Raw genomic sequence first — 20,297 nt, 5'->3', positions numbered from 1 at the left:
ATGATAATAGCCAGCATTTTTTCAGCGTTAGGTACCATGAGGAATAATTTGTAAGGTTTCTTTTTTCCCCTCTTAAGTCTCACAGCAGCTCTGTGTAATGATACTTTTATTATGTACATTTTACAGATGAGGAAATTGAGGTTTAGGGAGAATAAATGATTTGTCTAAGGGCTCCTTAAAACCCAAGTCTTTCTGACTCCAAGGTCCATATAACTGTTGCACTCTAAGAAAGCTATTTGTTAATTTCTTTCTTTCTTTTTTTTTTTTAAGGAATGCATATGGTAGCACAGATAATTCAGTTAAAATCTCAATCTAGGAAGAAATGCCTGAAAGAACCACTTGATGTGCCTCCCGTCTTTATCCATCTCCTCAGTTTGAAGTATCAGTTTAAGAACCAGTTTGCCTTTAGAAATGTATGCTCTCTTGACACAACAGCAGATTCTATAACTGTGTTTCACTGTGTCAGTTGTCCTGGATTCCAGGAGATAGAGCCAAACCATTCCTCCAGTGTGTTCTCAGCGCTGGAACTACCAAACAAGTTTATCCGTTAAGTAATGCCAGGAATTGGTTAGCTTCCTGGAAACAGAATTTGTCAACCTGATAAACCAGCTCTTATAATAGCATCATCTTATACAGAATTAGAAACAATTTCTCTAGTCATACTTGTCCCAGATTTGATTTGAAAAGCATGTGTGTATCTGTGTGTGAATATACACATCCATTTTGTTTCAATATCTGAGACTTCTCAGTTCTAAGGCTGGTTTCCTTGATATTGAAAATTACCTGCATTCTGCTGTTAGGACTGTCAGTGGACGCTCCTCAGAAAGCACCCATCTAGCGCCATCTGGTCATAATCGTGGCGGTCTCAGCTTATTGTCAAGTGCGTGCATGTGTCGCAGTTGTATCTGACAGACCCCATCGACTGCAGCCTGCCAGGCTCTCCTCCACGGGCTCTTCCTGACCCACGGTTGGACCTGCGTCCCCTGCATTGGCAGGCAGACTCTTTACCACTGAGCCACCTGGGGAGCCCTCATTTACTATTATAGTTGGTCCAGTAACTTTATACATATATAACATTTAATGATATATACTTTTATACATATATATTTAATTATTTATGTTAAATTTAGTACAAGTGCGTGTGTGTATGCTAAGTTGCTTCAATCGTGTTCTTCTTTTTGTGACTCCATGGACTATAGCCCACCAGGCTCCTCTGTCCATGGGATTTGCCAGGCAAGAATACCGGAGTGGGTTGCCATTTCCTTCTCCAATATAAATGCATATATTTATATTATATGTATATAAGCTAGTCATTCTAGTTTAGGTGTTATACTCTAGTTTTAAAATCTTGGTTTGGGGGTTAAAAAACAAAAACCAAGCAAGTTCTCTTTAAGGAGCCTACAGGTAAATTGTGAGAAAATATAAAATAATTGATGGGATGTATGAGTTTTAATTTTTTAATAAGTGTCTTTGTGTAAATACCCGCTTCATCCTCATTCGTTACCTCATTTACTCCATTCGTTTTGTACTACAACTGTATCACTCATACTTTTCTATGTATTTTGAAGTGGAATTAGTAAGGAAGCTACTCTAATGGTGTTTTTCTTCCAAGTCTTAAATCTAATTTTACTTTTCTGAGCAGACAGAGATCTCTTCATGGGTACCCTTCTCCTTCCTTCCTGCACCTCCTCAGAGGGCAAGTAGGGCACCTGAGCAGATTTGGTCCAGGACGAGGGGAGAGGCGGATGATGCCATTTACTTCCTGTGCTTCATGCTGGTCTTTCCTGTACACAGGGCATTAGAATATTTTCAAGGGGATAAAGGACAGAAGATAGGCACACTCTGTGGGTGGGGTCTTGTGCTTGCTTCTTTTAAGGTGTGCCCCAAGTCTGTGAGTGACTCACTTGTCATGAAAGCAAGTATAACAACTCATTCCTCATGTTTCTTTGCAGATCAACAGATCTGTTTATTTCAACCTCCCACTGCTATTTGAGTGGACAAGGATCTCTTGAAGGACCTGGGAGAATTTGGCAAAATGTGGAACTGGCCTGGTTTTAGGTTCTCGGTTTTGGCTGGTTGTCTTCAATGCATGAGAACTCTAGTGCTCTATGCTATTTCAAGAAAGGGGGATTAAAAGTAATACCAATAAGGCAGAGACAATGCACTGCTTGCTTGGTTAGGGAAGAAAAACAATAGAACTGCCTTTCGACTTCCCTGTGGGAAGCAGAAGGCCTATAAACTTGTAAAGAGTTGGGAAGGGGCATTCAAAGGCTAGGCTTGTGAAACAACTTCTGTTTAAAGCAGCAACCTTGCTTGGTACCTTTTAAATATGCTCTCCTGTAGTACTTGAAGAATAGGTCTGTGACTGATTGTCTCATAATTGATTCTCGTGAATTCATCTTTCTACTCAGTTCCCTGCTACACTGTGCTGTGTTGTTCTTCCCTTCACTCCAACTTTTCATCTATTTTTCCTGGTTGAGTTTCTCTGGCACTGGAAGAATTGGTTTGTTTGAGTACCTCTCTCGCTCCCAGTGAATAGGTAGATATTGCTGCCAGAAATCTGATTGGAGAGCTGTTAGAATTTATTAAAATTCAATTTGCCAGTTATCCTCTTTTCACAGATAGCGAATTTATGTCATTTAGTTACAGGACCTGTCATTTCACCTGGGCAAAACTCCCTGAGTATGAGCCATACAATTTGTGAAAGTACTTTCTTTTGTGGTCTGTTTTAAAGTGTCTTAGCCCATGTGCTCTCTTTCTTTGCAGACGAGCAGGAGGCATTGAACTCGATCATGAAGGACCTGGTGGCCCTCCAGATGAGCCGACGTCCCCGGGTGCCTGGATATGAGACCATGAAGAGCAAAGACACAGGTCACCCAAATAGGCAGGTGTGTGCAGCTGTGGCTATTAACTAACTTTGTTGGGGGTGAGTTTCAGATGGGAAATATGTTACAGGTTTAAATGCTGTTGGCCCCTTCCTTTCAGTCTCTTGAATGGTAGGTAAGTGATGTATACCCACCAGGTATGGGTCATGATCTGGAGTCCCAGTGCCTTGTGCAACTGACCTTGTAAATAGTATTTCATTTGTGAAGAATAAGAGTGATTTCTTTGCTAATTATGGGCAGTATTCATAGAATTTTTCCTTTGCTGATCATTTGGCAAGTATTTTATCCAGACTCATGATCTCTAGCTTAGAAGGTCTTTAAACAGTATATTCTCAGGAAGAATTAATTGATTTTAGTTTATTTAAATGTAATTAGGAAGGGAAATATATTTAATAAAACATCATATATTCTGAAAGGTAAGAATGAGTGATTTTGTTATTATTGTTATTTACAGCTGTTTCCCCTCGTTAACTCAGGTAATTGAGAGTGCCTGTTTTATTGAGAGCTGTGTGCTTTCTTAGGAAAACAGTTTCTATTTTGTTAACATTTCCGCTTGTGCACTGGTGAGAACTTTCTTCTGTTCAGTGTTGCTGACCTCCTTGTTTCCTGGGTCCTTTGGCAGCAAAGAGGCGTGAGTGACGGGGAGCCTTCAGTGAGGGGGAGCCTTCCTTCCTAGTGGGCATCAGAGGGTTGTGTTCAGTGTGTTTGATGATTTCCTCCTTGTGGTTCTCTTGGTTGTCAGCTGACCTTCTCTCTCCTCATATGCACCTTGTCTACCAGTTCTTCAAAAGTGCTCTTGGTTCCTGGAGAAAGTAGAAGGAGCTGAAACTTTTTCTGTCTGAGGTCTGCTAGATGTAGCCTCCCAGAGTATTTCCTGCCTTTAGGAAAACTGGGGACCCCAAGTCCTTTTGTTTCAGTTATAGCGGAAGGAATAGTTTAGAGAGCTGCTTTTATTTTTTGTGGTTACCTTATAGAACTGGGGGAGCAACAGAATAGGGCCCATTCTTGTACTGCTTTCGTACATTATTCTGATTGTGTGGGTTCTCCCTTGCTGTAACCTTTCTATTCAAAGCTGCTTTTGGAAGGAGCATTTTACCAGAAGTGAATCCCCTCCCCCAGGCTTGAGCCTAATGACCTCACTTTCCTTCCTGTCTTCCTATGTGGAGTGTGCTTGCTAATGCTGCTCCAGTCAGCTGATCCTTCTCCAAATGGGACTGTTAGCATGGATATCAGTTAGTAGGTGAAAAGGGGAAGCTTTCTTGAGTTGGAAGGCCCAAAAGAACCTGGCCGAGGAGTGAAGTGGTCTGTTACTGTTTAGGAATCCTGCTTAGAGGATACTAAAGCTACTATTAGAAAATCCTGATCTTTTACTGTGCCTACTGCTGTGTTCTTGGAGTAAAGGCAGTGGTTATAGAAGTAGAAGCCTGTGAAAAAGATTGACTACTCTCAGGAAATAATCTTAACAAGAGATACTAGTTATTTGGATCCACAGTTTACTTGAATATCATCAGACTTTTTCTGCAGCATGAAGGATACAAATTATTAACCTCAGTTTTTTTGTTTTTAAAGAAAAAGCACAACAGCAGCAGCTCAGCCCTTCTGAACAGCCCCACAATAACAACAAGCTCATGTGCAGGGGCCAGTGAGAAAAAGAAATTTTTGGTAAGGAATAAAATTACCCATTAAAGCTGAAATGTGCTTTTAAATCTTGCAGTGCTGGAAGTGTACGGAATTCATATCCTGGACAAATTGTTTTAGTGGATTTGTAGGGAGCACTGGTTACTCATTACCTGTGTTCTGTTACCATTTCTCACAACAATATTATTCATAAGCAGCCTGTATCACTGCTGAACAGTAAATTTCTGTGGTGATAGGAATGTTCTATATTTGTGCTGCCCCATGTAGTAGCCACTGGCCATACGTGGCTGTTGAGCAACTGAGGAACTGAATTTAAATTTTTATTCAGTTTTAATTATTTTAAATTTAAATAGCAACATGTGGCTAATGGCTATGGTCTTAGCACAACTTTATATAAGGGACTATTGATTTGTTGGGCAAGAAATTGAGTACATCCTTGGAGATGTGTACATTCATCCTCCATGGACTGGTCATGAGTTCATGGGCTTCTACACATTGTGATAAACTCATCAGTGGGAAACCTATCTAATAGTCTAATCCAGGGGCATGGGGTTCTGGGGAGAATGTGAAGCTGTGGAACTATCATGGCTGTTTAGAAACTGAAGCTCAAAGTTTTATGCTAACTTTAGGTAAAAGGACAATGAAAACATCAGACTAGCTTCTGCTGTTAATAAAGTCAAGGTTGTAGAGTGGTCTCTTCTGGGAAGTGTAGCAGATGTTCAGCTTCTGACCAGGAGAAATATTCTTCAGCAAAATCCTGAAAGCGGAAGGAGAGAGAAAGTCTTAGTGAATGCATTTCCGAGGAAGTGTGAGATGGGGTAAGATGGGGGTGGTGAGAGCAGAGGGGACAAGTGTTTACAGCCTGATATAATGAAAAGAGCCCAGCCTAAGAGTCTCGAGATGTTAATAGTTTGTTACTCTAGAACTTTACAGTTTACAAAGTGAATTCCCTTTTTAAAAATTCTTGCTTTCGTTTGCCTGGGCCTGGGATAGGAATAAACAGTTTCTCATTACCACTTCTGCCAGAAGGTCCATGCTTAGGAGGAGAGAGGACTGAAAGATCAAAAACTTAATTTAAATGGCTAAGAGATGCCAAATTGGTCTAAGAAATGTCACACTGGGCTAAAGACTCAGGTTGCAGAGTCCCGGTTGAAAGAACCCAAGTATTTTGGCCAGTAGGAAAGGTGGTTTGTTTGGGGATAGATTGGTGCTCACAGGGGCAAGCAGCGCCTGAGAGTGAGAATTGTAGCCTCCTGGGGCTCAGGCTTGGCACGGCAAGGAATGCCACAGGAGCTGGGACTTCAGTGACAGAACTGGTTGGGACCGAGGCCTGGAAGAACGGGAAAGCCTAGTTTAATATCTCTGCTTGGCAAGACTTCAGACATCCTCTTCCCTGAGTAAACAAACTAGGCGATTAATTGAAAAAGGGGATGATTTGAGAACAGCTAAGCGTTCTGAGCAGCTATGGAAGTACAGGGGCATGACGTGCTTGGTTATCCACCTGTTTGCTAGGAGTTAGGATCTGTGCGGTTTGTGTTTTCCCATTAGGTCCCTGGAAGCCTACCACCTGGTTAGAGCTGGCTGCACATTTTTGGATTGGTGTGGCGCACCCTAGGTGTGTTTGGGGCCCATGGATGGCTCTATAGGCCATAATGTGCAGACTCTTTAGAAGTCATCATTTGCAGTGCTTTAGCAACAGGTGCTATTTTTCCAAGTTGACAGCTTAGTGTACTGAAAGGATCCCAGAAGTCATTGAGTTGTTAATAATCCATTAACGTGGAATTTTACAGTTTGGAGAGTGCTGTCAACAATGACAATTAACAGCAATAACAACCATATAAGCATGTGTGTTATACTTTAAAAATTCTCAAAGTGCTTATGCAAAGGTTTTAAGTAGAGCCAGGAAGCAAACCCAGGTCTTCTGACCCCTGGTCACAGTCGTTTTACCTAGTAAAAGTAGTACTGTAAAAGCAGTACTGTGTAAGTCTGATGACCTTTCTGAACCTCAGGTTTTCTGTTTACCTCTGGAAGTTGTGAGCTCATAGAATATAAAGCGCTTTATACATTGGAGCACAAGGCACGGGTGTAAAGCGGTAGTGACTGCGCCACTTCTGTTGTCACGGAGCTGAAAAGGTTAAGGATTTCTGCCTTTATTGGATTGACATTACTGTCAATCAGATGATCCTTTGTAGACTTCTGCAGCTAACCTAACATATGAAAATCCCAGTGAAGGAAGAAATAGAATCCTTATTACCACAGGTTCCTGTTTTCCTTGAATCTTATCACAGAGGTAGGTAGAGGCTTGCACGGAGATGTTCACTAGTTGGTACTTGAGAATGAAAAAGTTGTTTTCTTCATAGCAGGCACTAGAAGGGCAGGCTCTTGGTATCAGCTCTAGAGGAGGAGAATTCTGGGAGCTGTTCTGCCAGCAGGGTCAGGGACTGAGAGGACTGTCTTTTGCTTTTTACTGTGATAGACCTGACTCTTCAGGACTTCCTTTCTCTTTCAAGAGTTATTGATAAGATAGGCTGGCTAGTTTGAAAATAAAACACAATACAGTGTACAAGTCTCATATGCTATTTTGTAAGAGCCTTCCTTTTCTGTGGTATTTTATTAAGTAGCAGTAAATGATGAATATACCATTTCATCATTGATTTATTCACATCCTCACTGAATGCCTTGCACAGTGCTAGGACTGGGGACTGAGAAGGAACTGGGGCAGGGAAGACGGTTGCTTTATAATCACCTCTTCCACTGATCTCTTAGGACTTCTCTGAGTCACACAAATAAAATTATTTTCGGTGCTCTTTTCTTCTCATTTATTTACTATCTTTGGCGAAATAAGGGCTCCAGTGCCAAAGATGTGGGAGCCAGCAAAGGTACATAGCAATGTGGGGAATGGGAGCGCTACAGAATCAGAGAGAGGGTGCCGGAGATGCTGGCTTGTGGGGCCCTTCGCCAGGTCAGAGGTTCACAGACCTTTGTTTAATAAACACTTTTTTTTTTTTTTTTAATTCTTGAGAATCTTCCTGGATTACATGTTCAGTTGTTGAGTTCAGACTTTGAGAAGGTCTTTTCTACTTAAGTTTGGTATCGTTGATCACTCCTCTTGCCCGTATGCCGTTCCCAGATTGTAGCCCAGCCTGGGGGCCTGCACTGCCTTCTCCTGGCTATGGCTCTTACTCTTTTGCCACACTGGCTCTGGTGGGCAGGGGACTTGAACCTCCCTAGGCCTGAATTTTTGTACCAGTGCTTTTTTCTCAGCAGCTGTGGCATCTCTCCATTCACTTCAACATGAGCTTATACTCAAGCTTCTTAGACAAAAGAAATATGTTATATTCCCTGTACCCTAGGAATCATGCAGTCTTATTATAAATGAGAAATATGTGAAAAAAAAAGAAACTAAGGTAGGATGTGACTGTGCCTAAATACATGGTACAAATTCTGAGAGGTGAAAGCGGCCAGGAAAGTGAAAGGTGGGCCAGAACTTGGGCCAGAGGAGTCAGAGAGTCATTTCCAGAGAAGGTGGCACCAGAGCCAAGCAGTGAAGGACGTGTAGGAGTTCAGTCAGGCGGAGAGGAGGAGCTGCAGCACCCCGGGGTGGGAGGAGGCCTAGGGGAAGGAGTGCATATGGCATATTTCAGGAGACAGGGTGTGCATTGAGCTGGCTGGAGAGAGGGTTCCCTTTGAGAACAAACAGTGTGAGATGATTAAACTAAGTAAGCATAAGTTCTAGGGGGCTTTGAATAATAGTTAATAACTTAGACTTTATCCCATAGGTCATGGGTATCGCGGATTAGTTTTTGAATAAAGAAGGGATGTGGTGAAAGCTGTGGCTAAGATGATTGAGACTGTGGAGGCATGTAGAACGTGCTGGAAGAGGGGAGCTGAGAAGCGCAGAGGCTGCTTCAGGAGTTCAGGAGGGGAAAGGGACTCGAGGAGAGTGAGGACTGAGAGAATGGGAAGCAGTCTCATCTGGGAGTCTCTGGAGGGGAGAGCGGGGTCTTGCCATCTACTGAGAAAGGGAAAAAAGGGAACGAATCAAATGGAGCTCAGAGGTTTGAGCCTGTTGCCAGTATTATAAGTGGCACCGTTGAGAAGGGGGACTAGTTAGGGAGGGTGGCTGATTCAGACACATGACTAGGTTGAGTTTGCAATTATAGCGAAAGACTGAGCTGTGTGCGCAGGTAGGTGTGTGCACTGCTTTTGCAGTTCTGAAATCCAAAGAGTACTGCCAACTAAAAGGAGCTTTTTAAAATTTATGTATTTTAAAATTTTGGGCAAACTCATTTGGCAACAAAACTTGGCCTGAATGGACACAGGGCTATTTACAGTCTTTATTTATTGCACTTATTGTGAATATTCATACTTTTCAATACAGAACCTGACTTTTGCTGCTAACAGGTAAACCCTGAATCTCAGTGACTGTGCAGCTGTGTCCAGTGCAGGGAAGGAGGCGACAGTGTTCCCTACAGCCATGTCAGGACCCTGATAGAGGGTGGCTCCTCTGACCTGGAACATGTGGCTGCCAAGGAAGAGAGTGCAGAACTCAACTTTGTCCCCAGCTATTGGTCAGAACTAGTTACAAAGCCCCAAAGTAACTTCCGAGAGGCTTAGCAGCGTAGGGGAGGGCATGAAGTGTTTGTGTCTGCCTCTGCCATGGGAGTGCCACCTGTCACCCTCCCCCAAGAGGGGCATCACTTAACATACAGAACACAAACCACTGTTCTGAAACACTTTTGGTTCCCAAGGGTTTGGCTAAAGGAAAATGGACCTGTATTATCATTTTTTGAACGTGTGTATCAAGTACTCTTCTCATAGCTTTCCCCAGTTATTTCATTTAATTATTTTGATAATTTCACGAGACAGATTGCCACTGTTTTCACTTTGCAGATGAAGAAACGGGGTCACAGAGAGTCATATTCAAGGTTATAACGGGGAGGTTACAGACCCAGGGTTTGAAGCCAGACAACTTGACTCTAGTGTTCCATTCCTTACAACAACTTACCTGCCTCGTTTACATGGCAGACGGATGACGTTTTGCTTGAGAAGCTGGGGCTGGCTGGACTTAGAGATTTGGGAATCTTCTATTTAGAGGTGACCTAATTTTTTAATTCCTACTGAGGAGAAGAAGTGAAGAGAAGGAGAGAAATCCAGAGGCCAAAAGTTCAAACCTTGAGGCACAGTCACGTGTTGAGGGGAGGGGTGGGAGAAGGCACGAGGAAGAGGAACCAGCAAAGAAGCAGAAGTGGTTAGAGTGGTGGCAGGTTCCTTAGCTTGAGACAGAGTCACAGAGGCACGGAGGACACAGCCACCAGTGCGCAGAGACACAGAGAACGGTTGGCAGGAAGGGATCGAATCCAGTGAGCTTTCGCTGAGCTTTCTTGTCCATGGCTTGTTCTAGTCAGCCCTGATAGGGGAAACCCAGGGTTGGGAACTTGGCAGATTTGGGCACACCATGTGGTACATGGAAACCAGTCACGGGCCTGCATCCTGCTCTGAAAATGCTCTATCACCTACAACATTATTACAGTTAAGTCCCCTACATATCAATAAGTTCCGTTCCAAGAGCACGTTCATCAGAGACAGTAGTACCTCAGACACAGGACTCAGAAGACTGGGTGTCTTTGTTTACGCTGCTTGCTAATCACAGGCTAGGTTAGTCTTGAGTAGGAGTGATTTGTGGTTTGAGGCAAAAGTTTAATTCCCTTTCTGACTGAATTCACGTCAAATAGCATTTGGAGTATGTCCCATCATGAAATAAATGCAGTTCCTTTAGTCCCACAAAGAGACGGAGGGAGTTCCTTCCTAGGTGCATCTAAATATCGTAAGTCCCCCGTATATGAACCTTCAAGTTGTGAGCTTTCAAAGATGCGAATGTGCCTTCCCATGTTCAGTCACATAAGTTAGTTCACGTGCCTGGCGTACACACGCGTGCATCCTTTACCAGCGGCTGTGCTTGTGTGTGCTATACAGTACTGTATACAGTAGTACAGTATCTTTATTTCAAGCCCAGGATGTGCAGAAACAAGTGTAAAAGCAGCGGTGATGTAGCTGGTGCTACTGTACTTCTCAGGGTACTGTACTGTAAGATTAAAAATGTGTTATATTTTCTGTTTTTTACATTACTTGTGTGAGAAGTATTATAAACCTACTACAGTACAGACTATATAACTGATTGTGTTAGTTGGGTAACTAGGCTAACTTTGTTGGACTTGAACAAATCAAACTTATGAACGTGCTCTTGGAACGGAACTTATTGATATGTAGGGGACTTAACTGTAATAATGTTGTAGGTGAAAGGCGCGGCGCCCTACCTGTAGGGACAGACAGGACTGCAAACTATGGTGGAGACGTGGGGTCCTCTAGAGCTGGTGTGAAATTGGATAGTATGGGAAGCTGGAGGTGGCATGTCTGAGCACGGCAGCGTGATGCAGACACTGTGCTTTGGAAGGCCCTTCCCATGGGAACTTCAGGGGAAGGAGAAAAGGAAGACAGTGGCAAAACTGCTGTCACTCATAAAACCTTGAAGCCGCATAACTTCCTCTGTAGTGTGGCACATCTTTCCACGTGTGCGTGTGCACGCTCACACTCACACACAGTCTCTCTCACCTAGAATGCAGACCAGGTGGGGCACCCTGCCTTCCCATTCCACCTTCTTCACCTCCAACCATGCACAGCCTCAACCAGAGCCTCCCCTACAGGTTCCCCAGGCCTCATAGCTTCCCGCAAGGTCACCACCCTGATCTGATGCCGACTCCATTATTACTTCATCTCCTCCTTGAGTTCTGAAAAGTAAGGTTTCAGAAGATGCTGTGATAGTTTCTTTCTTTCAGTGTTCCCACTGAAGTCCTGCATCTGTGAGTAAAATAAGCCTCCTGTGCCTGTGTAACACTTAAGTTGTAGCCTATCTGCTGCTGCTGCTGCTGCTAAGTCGCTTCAGTCGTGTCCGACTCTGTGCGACCCCATAGACAGCAGCCCACCAGGCTCCCCCATCCCTGGGATTCTCCAGGCAAAAATCCTGGAGTGGGTTGCCATTGCCTTCTCCAATGCATGAAAGTGAAAAGTGAAAGTGAAGTCGCTCAGTCGTGTCCGACTCTTTGCCACCCCATGGACTGCAGCCTACCAGGCTCCTCCGTCCATGGATTTTCCAGGCAAGAGTACTGGAGTGGGGTGCCATTGCCTTCTCCTTGTGGCCTATTTAGGCTTCTTTTAAAGCATTATGATCTTGAGAGAATTTATTTAACTTCACTGTAACTCAGTTTCTCCTGTAAAATAGGGATCGTAAGAGTTCCTGTTGTGAGGGTTAGTTTAATTGATGTATGTAACATACTTAGAACAAGGCTTAGTATATAGTAAATGCTCTATAAATGTCAGCTACTGTCATGTTATTGGTAATGGATAAAGTGGTCCATATGTTAAATCGAAGGATGAGTGGGCTGTATCAGGGTTGTATTTTGAAGAGCTGTCACAGTGCAGGCCTGTTACTCCAAGGAGCTTTGCTGTCCACTGTTTAGTATGTGAATTTTGGGGGAAAATCCCAGGGACGGGGGAGCCTGGTAGGCTGCCATCTGTGGGGTCTCACAGAGTCAGACACGACTGAAGTGACTTAGCAGCAGCAGCTCTTTGAGCCTCCATTTCCTTGGCTTTAAAATAGTAAGTTAGAGGCTGTATTCTTATATTTTAATTCAGTGACTCTCAAGGTGTGTTCTGGGACCCCTAGCAGGTTCCCAAGAACCTTTTGGGTGTCCCTCAGGTTAAAACTATTTTCATAATAGTACTAAGATGTTCCTTGCCCTTTTCACCCTCATACTCTTAAAAAAGTACAGTAGAGTTTTCCAGAGGCTACATGATCCATATTATCACAGCAGTTTGAAAGCAGAAGCTGATCTGAGAGCCCAGCCATCTCCTATGAAGCCAGCATTAAAGAGTTTCCCACTCTCTTGCTTCACTTTTTCTTTCTTTCTCTTTTTTTCCCGGTATTCTGGCCGCACTTCGTGGCGTAGAGGATACTCCCCTGACCAGGAGTTGAACCTGTGCCTCCACAGTGAAAGTGCCAACTCCTAACCACTAGGCCACCAGGGAACTCCATCTCACTTCACTTTTTAAAAAACATACAGTTTTTAAAATGTGTTTATGTTAACACATAATGGTTTTAAATTATTTTTAGATGAATAAAATTTGTTTTCTTAGCTTTAATTTGTAATAAAGCAAATATCTGTAGATATCATATACATAAGCAAAAGCTTTTAGGGGTTTTTAGAGTATAGTTAGAGTTTTCAGAGTGTAAATTTTTAGAGTGTAGGTTAGAATCATCAGTCTAGTTCATTTGACTGGAAGAGAATTCTAGTCCTCCCATGTCTTGGAAAGGGGAAGTCCTTTGTGCACCTACCCTGCCTTTCAGCTTTCTCCTTTTTCTGTCACTTTCTCTGCCTGCTCTATGTTCTTCATCTTCAGATATCCTGAAACCCTCTTCTTTCTTCAAAGCCACAGTCTTTTGCCTGTCTCAGTATTATTTTCATTCACTGACTATGAACTCTTTCTTACCTTTATCTCTATTGCTTGTTGGTTTCCTGACAATCTTAGTTTTCTTTTTCCTTTGTACCTGTTCTTCTATAATATCGCTTCTCTTTTCCTGTCATTTCTAACTCCCTCAAGTTATTTGTTTGACCTTTATAGTATCTCTTCCTCCCTGACTTGTTCTTTAATCTTCTAACACCCCTTCTTTCTCTTGTTCCTGATACTTATACTCAACTCTGTGTTTTTCAGTCAATGAATTCATTTAACAAATATTGTTAAGCACAAACATTATATACCATTACATTTGCTTGTCCCTGGAGCTACGGAATTAAGAGAGGCATGATCCCTGTTCCCCCAGAGCTTATAGGGTACCCTGATGGTCATCTAGGCTAAAACTGGGGACAGTTATAAGGTATTTGTCCAGGGTGCCACTCTGCTCCCACTTAGGGCAGCCGTGAAAGGATAGTGGAGATCACTGGTACCAGTGGCAACCATTTATTGCATGTCTACTATGTATTAAGTATTTTACTTACATTTTCTTGTTTAGTTCTCATAACAACTCTGTGAGTTAGGTATTTAGCCCTATTCTGCAGATGGAAGAACTAAGAGTTATAGAGGATAAGTAACTTGGTTGTGGTTGTATAGCTAGAATTATCACTATGAAGAGTTCTTTTTCTGTTTAGTTATGTCAGCCAAGAAGGAGTGGTATCCTGGCCCAGAGGTGGTGACATAGTGGGAGCAGCTCCAGAGCCAGTTTTGGAAATAGAGCTTGTGAACTTAAGATGACACGTCAGGGCAGATCTCCTGAGCTGGGCAACCCCGAGGGTTCTTGTCCCAAGACCTTTGTTGCCCCAGAGGTTAGAACTCTGTGACAGGAGTGCCTGTCAGGGCAGAGAAGCTCCAACAGGAGCCTCCAGGGATGCTGCCTAATGTTGCTGAAGGGCTGCCTGAGGCTACCTGGGGGGGGCAGGAGTGACACAGGCCAGAAAACCCGCTAACCTGTCTATCCTTTCTTTGGCAGAGTGACGTCAGAATCAAGTTTGAGCACAACGGGGAGAGGCGGTAAGTCTGCCTTCTGATGAGTGGATATGTCAGCTGAGCCCCATTTCTCAGAAAGCATGCAGCTTGTGGGAGCCATCTCCCTGGAGTGATTCCTGTGGGGTCCCTGGCTGGGTAATGAGGTTGATGGGGCAGAAAGGGGAATGTTGCCTCCTTGGTTTGGCATATTGACTGAACCTTGTTTCTGGTCTTAAAGCTTCTGGTCTGGTCAACTGCTAATGTTTTACCCTTTTGCTCTTATTCTGCTGCTGTGAGGTCCACCATTATGCTGGGGGAGGAAGGCAGGGCTCCAGCTCCACTGAGTCATAGCTTCCAGACATGCTGATCCTGTGCCAGCTGTGGGCATCAGAGGGAGAGGAGGCTTCTCCTGTGACATGCTGCCATTCCTGTCCTGAAAGAGTGTCCCTGGTTTTGTCCACATTAGGGGTCATGTTGGATGAATTGGTAGTTTCTTTAAAATGTCTCTAGGTCATGGGAAGCTGCATTAAGTCCCTCAATTGTGAAAGATTTCAGCTCATTTGAGGACATAGAAAGAGAGAGTTCTCAGTCTGCATTCTGCATCTTACCTTGGGGAAGTGAAAGTACTGTTACAAAACCCTTGTATCCTTTTCCCATTGTCAATATTAAGGTTTTTGTAGGAGGTCAAGATAGAAGTTCTCAGTGGAGAAAAATATGACTTCACTTAATTTCTCAAGTTATTTTAAGGAAAATCTTTAAGAAAGCATACAGAACTCTGCTCAGGGGACGTTTGGGACACTTTGTGTGCATGTGTATAGCATGTATACACACAAGCATGCTTTTCAATATCTGTTTCTTGCTCTTTGCCTTTCTCCCTCATTGATAACTGCCCTGCCCTTTTTCCTTTACTATGAACATTTGGAGGGCAAAGAGCACACCTATGAGGATAAGATCCTCCTATTTTACCAGTCACCAGAGGACCTTGCATGCTTCCTCAGTCTCTTCAGTTGTGTCCAACTCTTTGCGACCCTATGGACTATAGCCTGCCAGGCTTTTCTGCCAATGGGATTCTCCAGGCAAGAATACTGGAGTGAGTTGCCATTTCCTTCTCTGAGGGATTTTCCTGACCCAGAGATCGAACCCACATCTATTTTGGCTCCTGCATTGCAGGCAGGTTCTTTACTGCTGAGCCACTGGGGAAGCCCCCAGAGGACCTTAAGTGCCTTCAAACGTTTTTATCCTGAAAGTTCTCTGCTGCTGGCATCTTTCAGCCCACTCTGAAACTAGCTTTGGATATCTGTGGCTCTGCTTTCCCTTAAAAAGATACATTCAGAAGCCTGCAAGTTGGTCAGAGCTGGAAACATTGTGCAAAGGGCCCTCTGCAGAGCCAGGGCCTGCTGCTGCTAGGTAAATTCTAGGGCTGTTCCAGGCCGGGAAGGAAGGTTTTCTGAGCTCTGTCCCTAGCTGTTCGTTCTAGGACCTGCCAATAGCATGGAAGTTAAATTGTCACTTCATTGTTGCTGCTTTTCACACTTCTGACCGGACTGGATTTTGGAGGGATTGCCAAACTCGGAGCAGCCAAGAGTTTTCAGAAGTAGATACGAAATCAAAGGCTCGATTGTGTTGCAGCCTAATTACGAGTTACGTTCTCCTGAATTCCTGTTCCCTAAGTGGTATATAGTTACAGTGAGCGGACTTACACTGAGAAAGTGTGTGTGTTTAGTTTCAGAGATGCTGCCAGATCGAAACCACAAATATTTAAGGTGGTCAGGCAGGAATGGCCTTTTGAAGCCCCGAGCAGCAGTGTTGGTATCAAGATTTTGAGAACTGCATGCTCTTTTTATGGAGCTGTTTTCTGGAGCCGTGGTGTTTCACTGTTGGTGTACTGTGTATGGAATTGAGGACTCTATAAAGTCTGTGCGCCGAAGCCACGTACAGGCTGCTCTGTGCCAGACAGCTCTGGTTTCATGTATTTCATATCTTAAAGATTTGGTTGAAAATATTTCTGTGGGCTTTCTCTACTTTTTACAGGACTAGGAACAGGATCTATGTAAATGTTGTAGGCTCTTATAGACTTAGAATTTACAGAAAAGAGGAAAGAAAGAAGTGACTTTTCCCCTTCATCATTGCCAGATATCCATTCTGGTGGGCTGAGTTTCCCTTTGCTTTGGATGGGTGGGCATCAGACTCTGAACTTTCCTCCCTCTTAGCCTCAGGAGGGCAGAAGAGGACTGTAGACTAAGATCTCCCTCCTTGGAAATTATATTGCTGAATGTATTAGTTTATATCCACCAGGAAATCCATCCATATTGTAATCCTTGTATTCCCTCCCCACCTCAAATCAACCGTCCCCAGCATCAATCAGGTGCTGTCTTTAAAAAAGAGAGAGAAAGTTAAGTGCTACCTAGATATGAGTTACCTAGATATGTGTGTTTGATGGATTCTTTTGAGAGAATACCTTTCTATTTATTCCTTATAGTAAATCATATCCCCTTCATCAGGACCTCAGCCACAGTTCAAAAGGGGCCTGCCTTTTGAACTGGTGGGGATGGTTGTGCTGGGTGTTAGACCCGTCTTTGAAGTACTAGCCTGAAGATGCCAGTTATTTAAGGTGATGGTGGCAGCTTAGATCTTAACTAACCTGGGAATCCTGGTTTCTTGACTTTGATAGGACTTTTGGACTGCTTTTAAATGGTTTTGGAAGTTTTAAATGGTTCATCACCAGGCCAAATGCAGGAGAATTTATCTGAGCCTGATCTTTTTCTGACAGTGTTAGGGACATCTGAGTGATCTGGTATTTTATTCAGAAAGGCAGACCCCTTTTGAACCGTTGCTGAGGTCCTGATGAAGGGGATAGGGAATTAATTATTATGGAATTTAGTAATTCCTTAATTACAAAGGAATTAATAGAAAGGTGTTCTCTCAAAAGAATCCATCAAACACTCATATCTAGATAACCCATATCTAGGTAGCACTTAATTTTTTCTCTCTCTTTTTTTTAAAGATAGCACCTGATTAATGCTTGGGATGGTTGATTTGAGGGGGGAAAATATAAGGAGTACAATATGGATGGATTTTCTGGTGGATATAAATATATTCAGCAATATTTCAGAAATGAAGGTGGTGACAGATTAAGGAAAAGTTATAGAGAAATTATCTTTCTGAGATATTAGGCTTTGTGTGAAGGATTATACTAATAGCCTATCAACGTTGTTCAGTAAAACTTCTGCTCTAATAGAAATGTTCTGCAGAAATCCCTTGGTAGCTGAGGAAATTGGTTCCAGGGCCCTCTATGGATATCAGACTCCTCGGATGCTCAAGTCTTTTAGATGAAATGGTGCAGTCTTTGCATATAACCTATGTACATCTTTGTATATACTTTAAACCATCTCTAGATTACTTATAAACCTAAGACAATGTAAATGCCATGTAAATAGTTGCCAGCATGGGGCATATTCAAGTTCTGCTTTTTTGGAACTTTCTGGAAATTTTTTTTTCCAGATATTTTTGATCTGCATGTGTAGACCTGGGTATAAAAAGGGGTGACTTATAGCTGTGTTCTCCAGTATCTAGTGAGCAGTTGAATGTGCTGATGGGACTGAAATAGCTGATTTTAAATTTAATCAATTTAAATCTAAATAGCCACATGTGGCTAGTGGCTACTGTATTGAACAGCTCAGTTCTAGATATGACTTTCATGATGCCCACTGATTTCAGCCAGCCAGATTTCATGAAAATCCAATGGCTTACCTATCAAATTACCCATGACATTTTTCACAGAACTAGAACAAATAATCCTAAAATTCATTTGGAACCACAGAAGGCTAAATTGCCAAAGCAATCTGAGGAAAAAGAAAGCAGGAGGCATAACCCTCTCAGACTTCAGACAAATTTAAAAGCTGCAGCCATCAGCAGTTTAAATTGTTGCTGTCAAATTTGTCTTCTTCCTTTTGACTTCTGTATTTTATGTAATTTTATATAATGCTTAGGAAGACCTTCCCTACTCCAACATTTTTTTAATTCTACATTTTCTTATATACATGTACATATGTAGTATGCATACAAGTTTCTTTTTTATATTCTCTTCTGTTTATCTCTTTATTTTTGTTTTAAATAAGTTTTAAAGTATTGGGTTGGACCCCTTTGATATGGTCACTTTTATATGTCAAACATATCCCCAGTATCCCTAATACATTAAAACTTTTTATTTAAAAAATGTCAAATACACACAAAAGTAGAGAATGTGAAACTGAACCTCCAAGGATCTGTTACCCAGCTTCAACATTATCAACATTTTGCCAACCTTGTTTCATCTGTCCCCACTTGTAAATTTTGTTGTGCTGTGTAATGACAAATTATTTTAAGACCTCTTTGAACATGTTCCTACTCTACCATGTGTTAATATTTATAGAAATTGTTCTTTGAACAGACCTAGTGAGTCTCTCTTGGAGAAGGCAGTGGCACCCCACTCCAGTACTCCTGCCTGGAAAATCCCATGGACGGAGGAGCCTGGTAGGCTGCTGTCCATGGGATCGCTGAGGGTCGGACACAACTGAGCGACTTCACTTTCACTTTTCACTTTCATGCATTGGAGGAGGATATGGCAACTCACTCTAGTGTTCTTGCCTGGAGAATCCCAGGAACGGTGGAGCCTGGTGGGCTGCCATCTATGGGGTCGCACAGAGTCAGACACGACTGAAGTGATTTAGCAGCAGTAGCAGTAGCAGTGAGTCTCTCTAGAAAAATATCAATATCAGCACTATTTACAGGCACACATGTGTCACTGGTTAAGAAAACTAATCAGGCATATAACCAACTCAAGGGGAATTCCTGTGACTCGGTGGTGGGAAATGTCAATTCTTAGGATAATCAGCATTGAGATTCCTGTGGCATCTCAAAAATGAACAGTAGAAAAGACCTTTTCAAGTCCTGGATGTGAGTCATTTAGGAGTTAAGACCGTGTGTTCAGGACTGTGGTTCAACCGTGTGTTCAGGACTGTGGTTCCAGTCTCCAGGTTTTCTTCCTAATAGGAATATTTGGAACATAGTTTTTTAAATCCAGGTGTCCTGCCATGATACTGAACTGTCATTGACTGAAAGATCTGAGCTGAAGTGGTAGAACATTGATTGAGATTGAACATTGATTCAGCTGCCTGTGGGTACTATTGAAAAACCTGAGAGATGCTCAGAGAAAGGGTGAAAAGATAAAGGCAGATAAGAGAAGGAAAAAATACAGAAAAAGGCAAGCTACATGAAAAATAAAAAGAACTCTTGAAAAGAAAGGAAAATATCACTCAGGAGTCATAACTTCTAAACCCTGCATTTAAAATATGCAGTTAACCATGCTTCTGTTCTCTTTCAGAATTATAGCATTCAGCCGGCCTGTAAGATACGAAGATGTGGAGCACAAGGTGACGGCAGTGTTTGGGCAGCCCCTGGACCTACATTACATGAACAATGAGGTGCGAAAGGCAGCTGGCGAGGGAATGGGGAGCACCTTGCCTTCCTTTTCCTCTCTGCTTAACTGAGGATCTCCTAGTTTGTTCTTCTGATGTCATTTGCAGGTTTTCATTTTCTGGAGCCTCTTTTGTTAATTCTGATAGTTCTGGGATTTTTCTTTTTTACTTCGTGGAAGATTGCGCAGCTATTTCTGTTCCCTCTGCTCATTCTAGGCCGGTAGCTCTAATAACTCCATGGTGGAGTCAGGTACGGGGATCAGGGTCAGAGCTTAGCATTGCCTTGCTATAGCAGAGGGTTCAGCAGGGCTGGGGATGTGGGGAATACTAGTGGGTAGGACTGTCAACCTCTATTGACAGTCATAAATGTTGGATTCTTCTCAGAGTTTAGCTTCTGATTGTAGCTGGTGTCAAACATTAGCACCTGATCTAATCATTTCTTTAAACGCTTACTCCTCCTAACCCCACCCAATGGTCCTTATTTATGCATACTTTGAACATCACCCAGGAAGGAATACTTTTGAATATCAGTTACTTGGCTGCTTTCCCAGCTCCAAGGAAGGTACTAGAGGCTCTAGTCTGCTTAGGTTGATGCTTTGCATTAGTCTGAAAGACAACATATTTGTGCCCAGTAAAGAGCCTGCACTTTGAGGGGCTTCCCTGGTGGTCTAGTAGTTAAGAATCCATCTGCCAATGCAGGGGACATGGCTTCAATCCTTGATCTGTGAAGATCCCACATGCTGCGGAGCGACTAAGCCCGTGCATCACCGCTACTGAGCCT

At 42.8% G+C, this 20,297-nt stretch overlaps 1 protein-coding gene across 4 annotated transcripts in view; it reads left to right on the top strand.

Moving 5' to 3' along the window:
• Positions 1-20,297, top strand: part of MAP3K3 (mitogen-activated protein kinase kinase kinase 3) — a 61,118-nt gene that overhangs the window by 5,524 nt on the left and 35,297 nt on the right. For 2 of the 4 annotated variants that reach the window (XM_040245000.1, XM_040245001.1), the window contains exons 2-5: positions 2,767-2,888; positions 4,455-4,547; positions 14,065-14,105; positions 19,423-19,522. In XM_040245000.1, the coding sequence (XP_040100934.1) occupies positions 2,767-2,888; positions 4,455-4,547; positions 14,065-14,105; positions 19,423-19,522 (356 nt within the window). The remainder of the gene's footprint in view (positions 1-2,766; positions 2,889-4,454; positions 4,548-14,064; positions 14,106-19,422; positions 19,523-20,297) is intronic. The other 2 variants (XM_040245003.1, XM_040245002.1) reach the window with 1 other exon arrangement.

The sequence above is a fragment of the Oryx dammah genome, unplaced genomic scaffold, assembly GCF_014754425.2.
Source record: "Oryx dammah isolate SB20612 unplaced genomic scaffold, SCBI_Odam_1.1 HiC_scaffold_8, whole genome shotgun sequence".
In the NCBI taxonomy this organism is placed as follows: domain Eukaryota; kingdom Metazoa; phylum Chordata; class Mammalia; order Artiodactyla; family Bovidae; genus Oryx; species Oryx dammah.
Note: the sequence above shows the minus strand (reverse complement) of the source record. Positions and strands in the feature narration are given on the sequence as shown.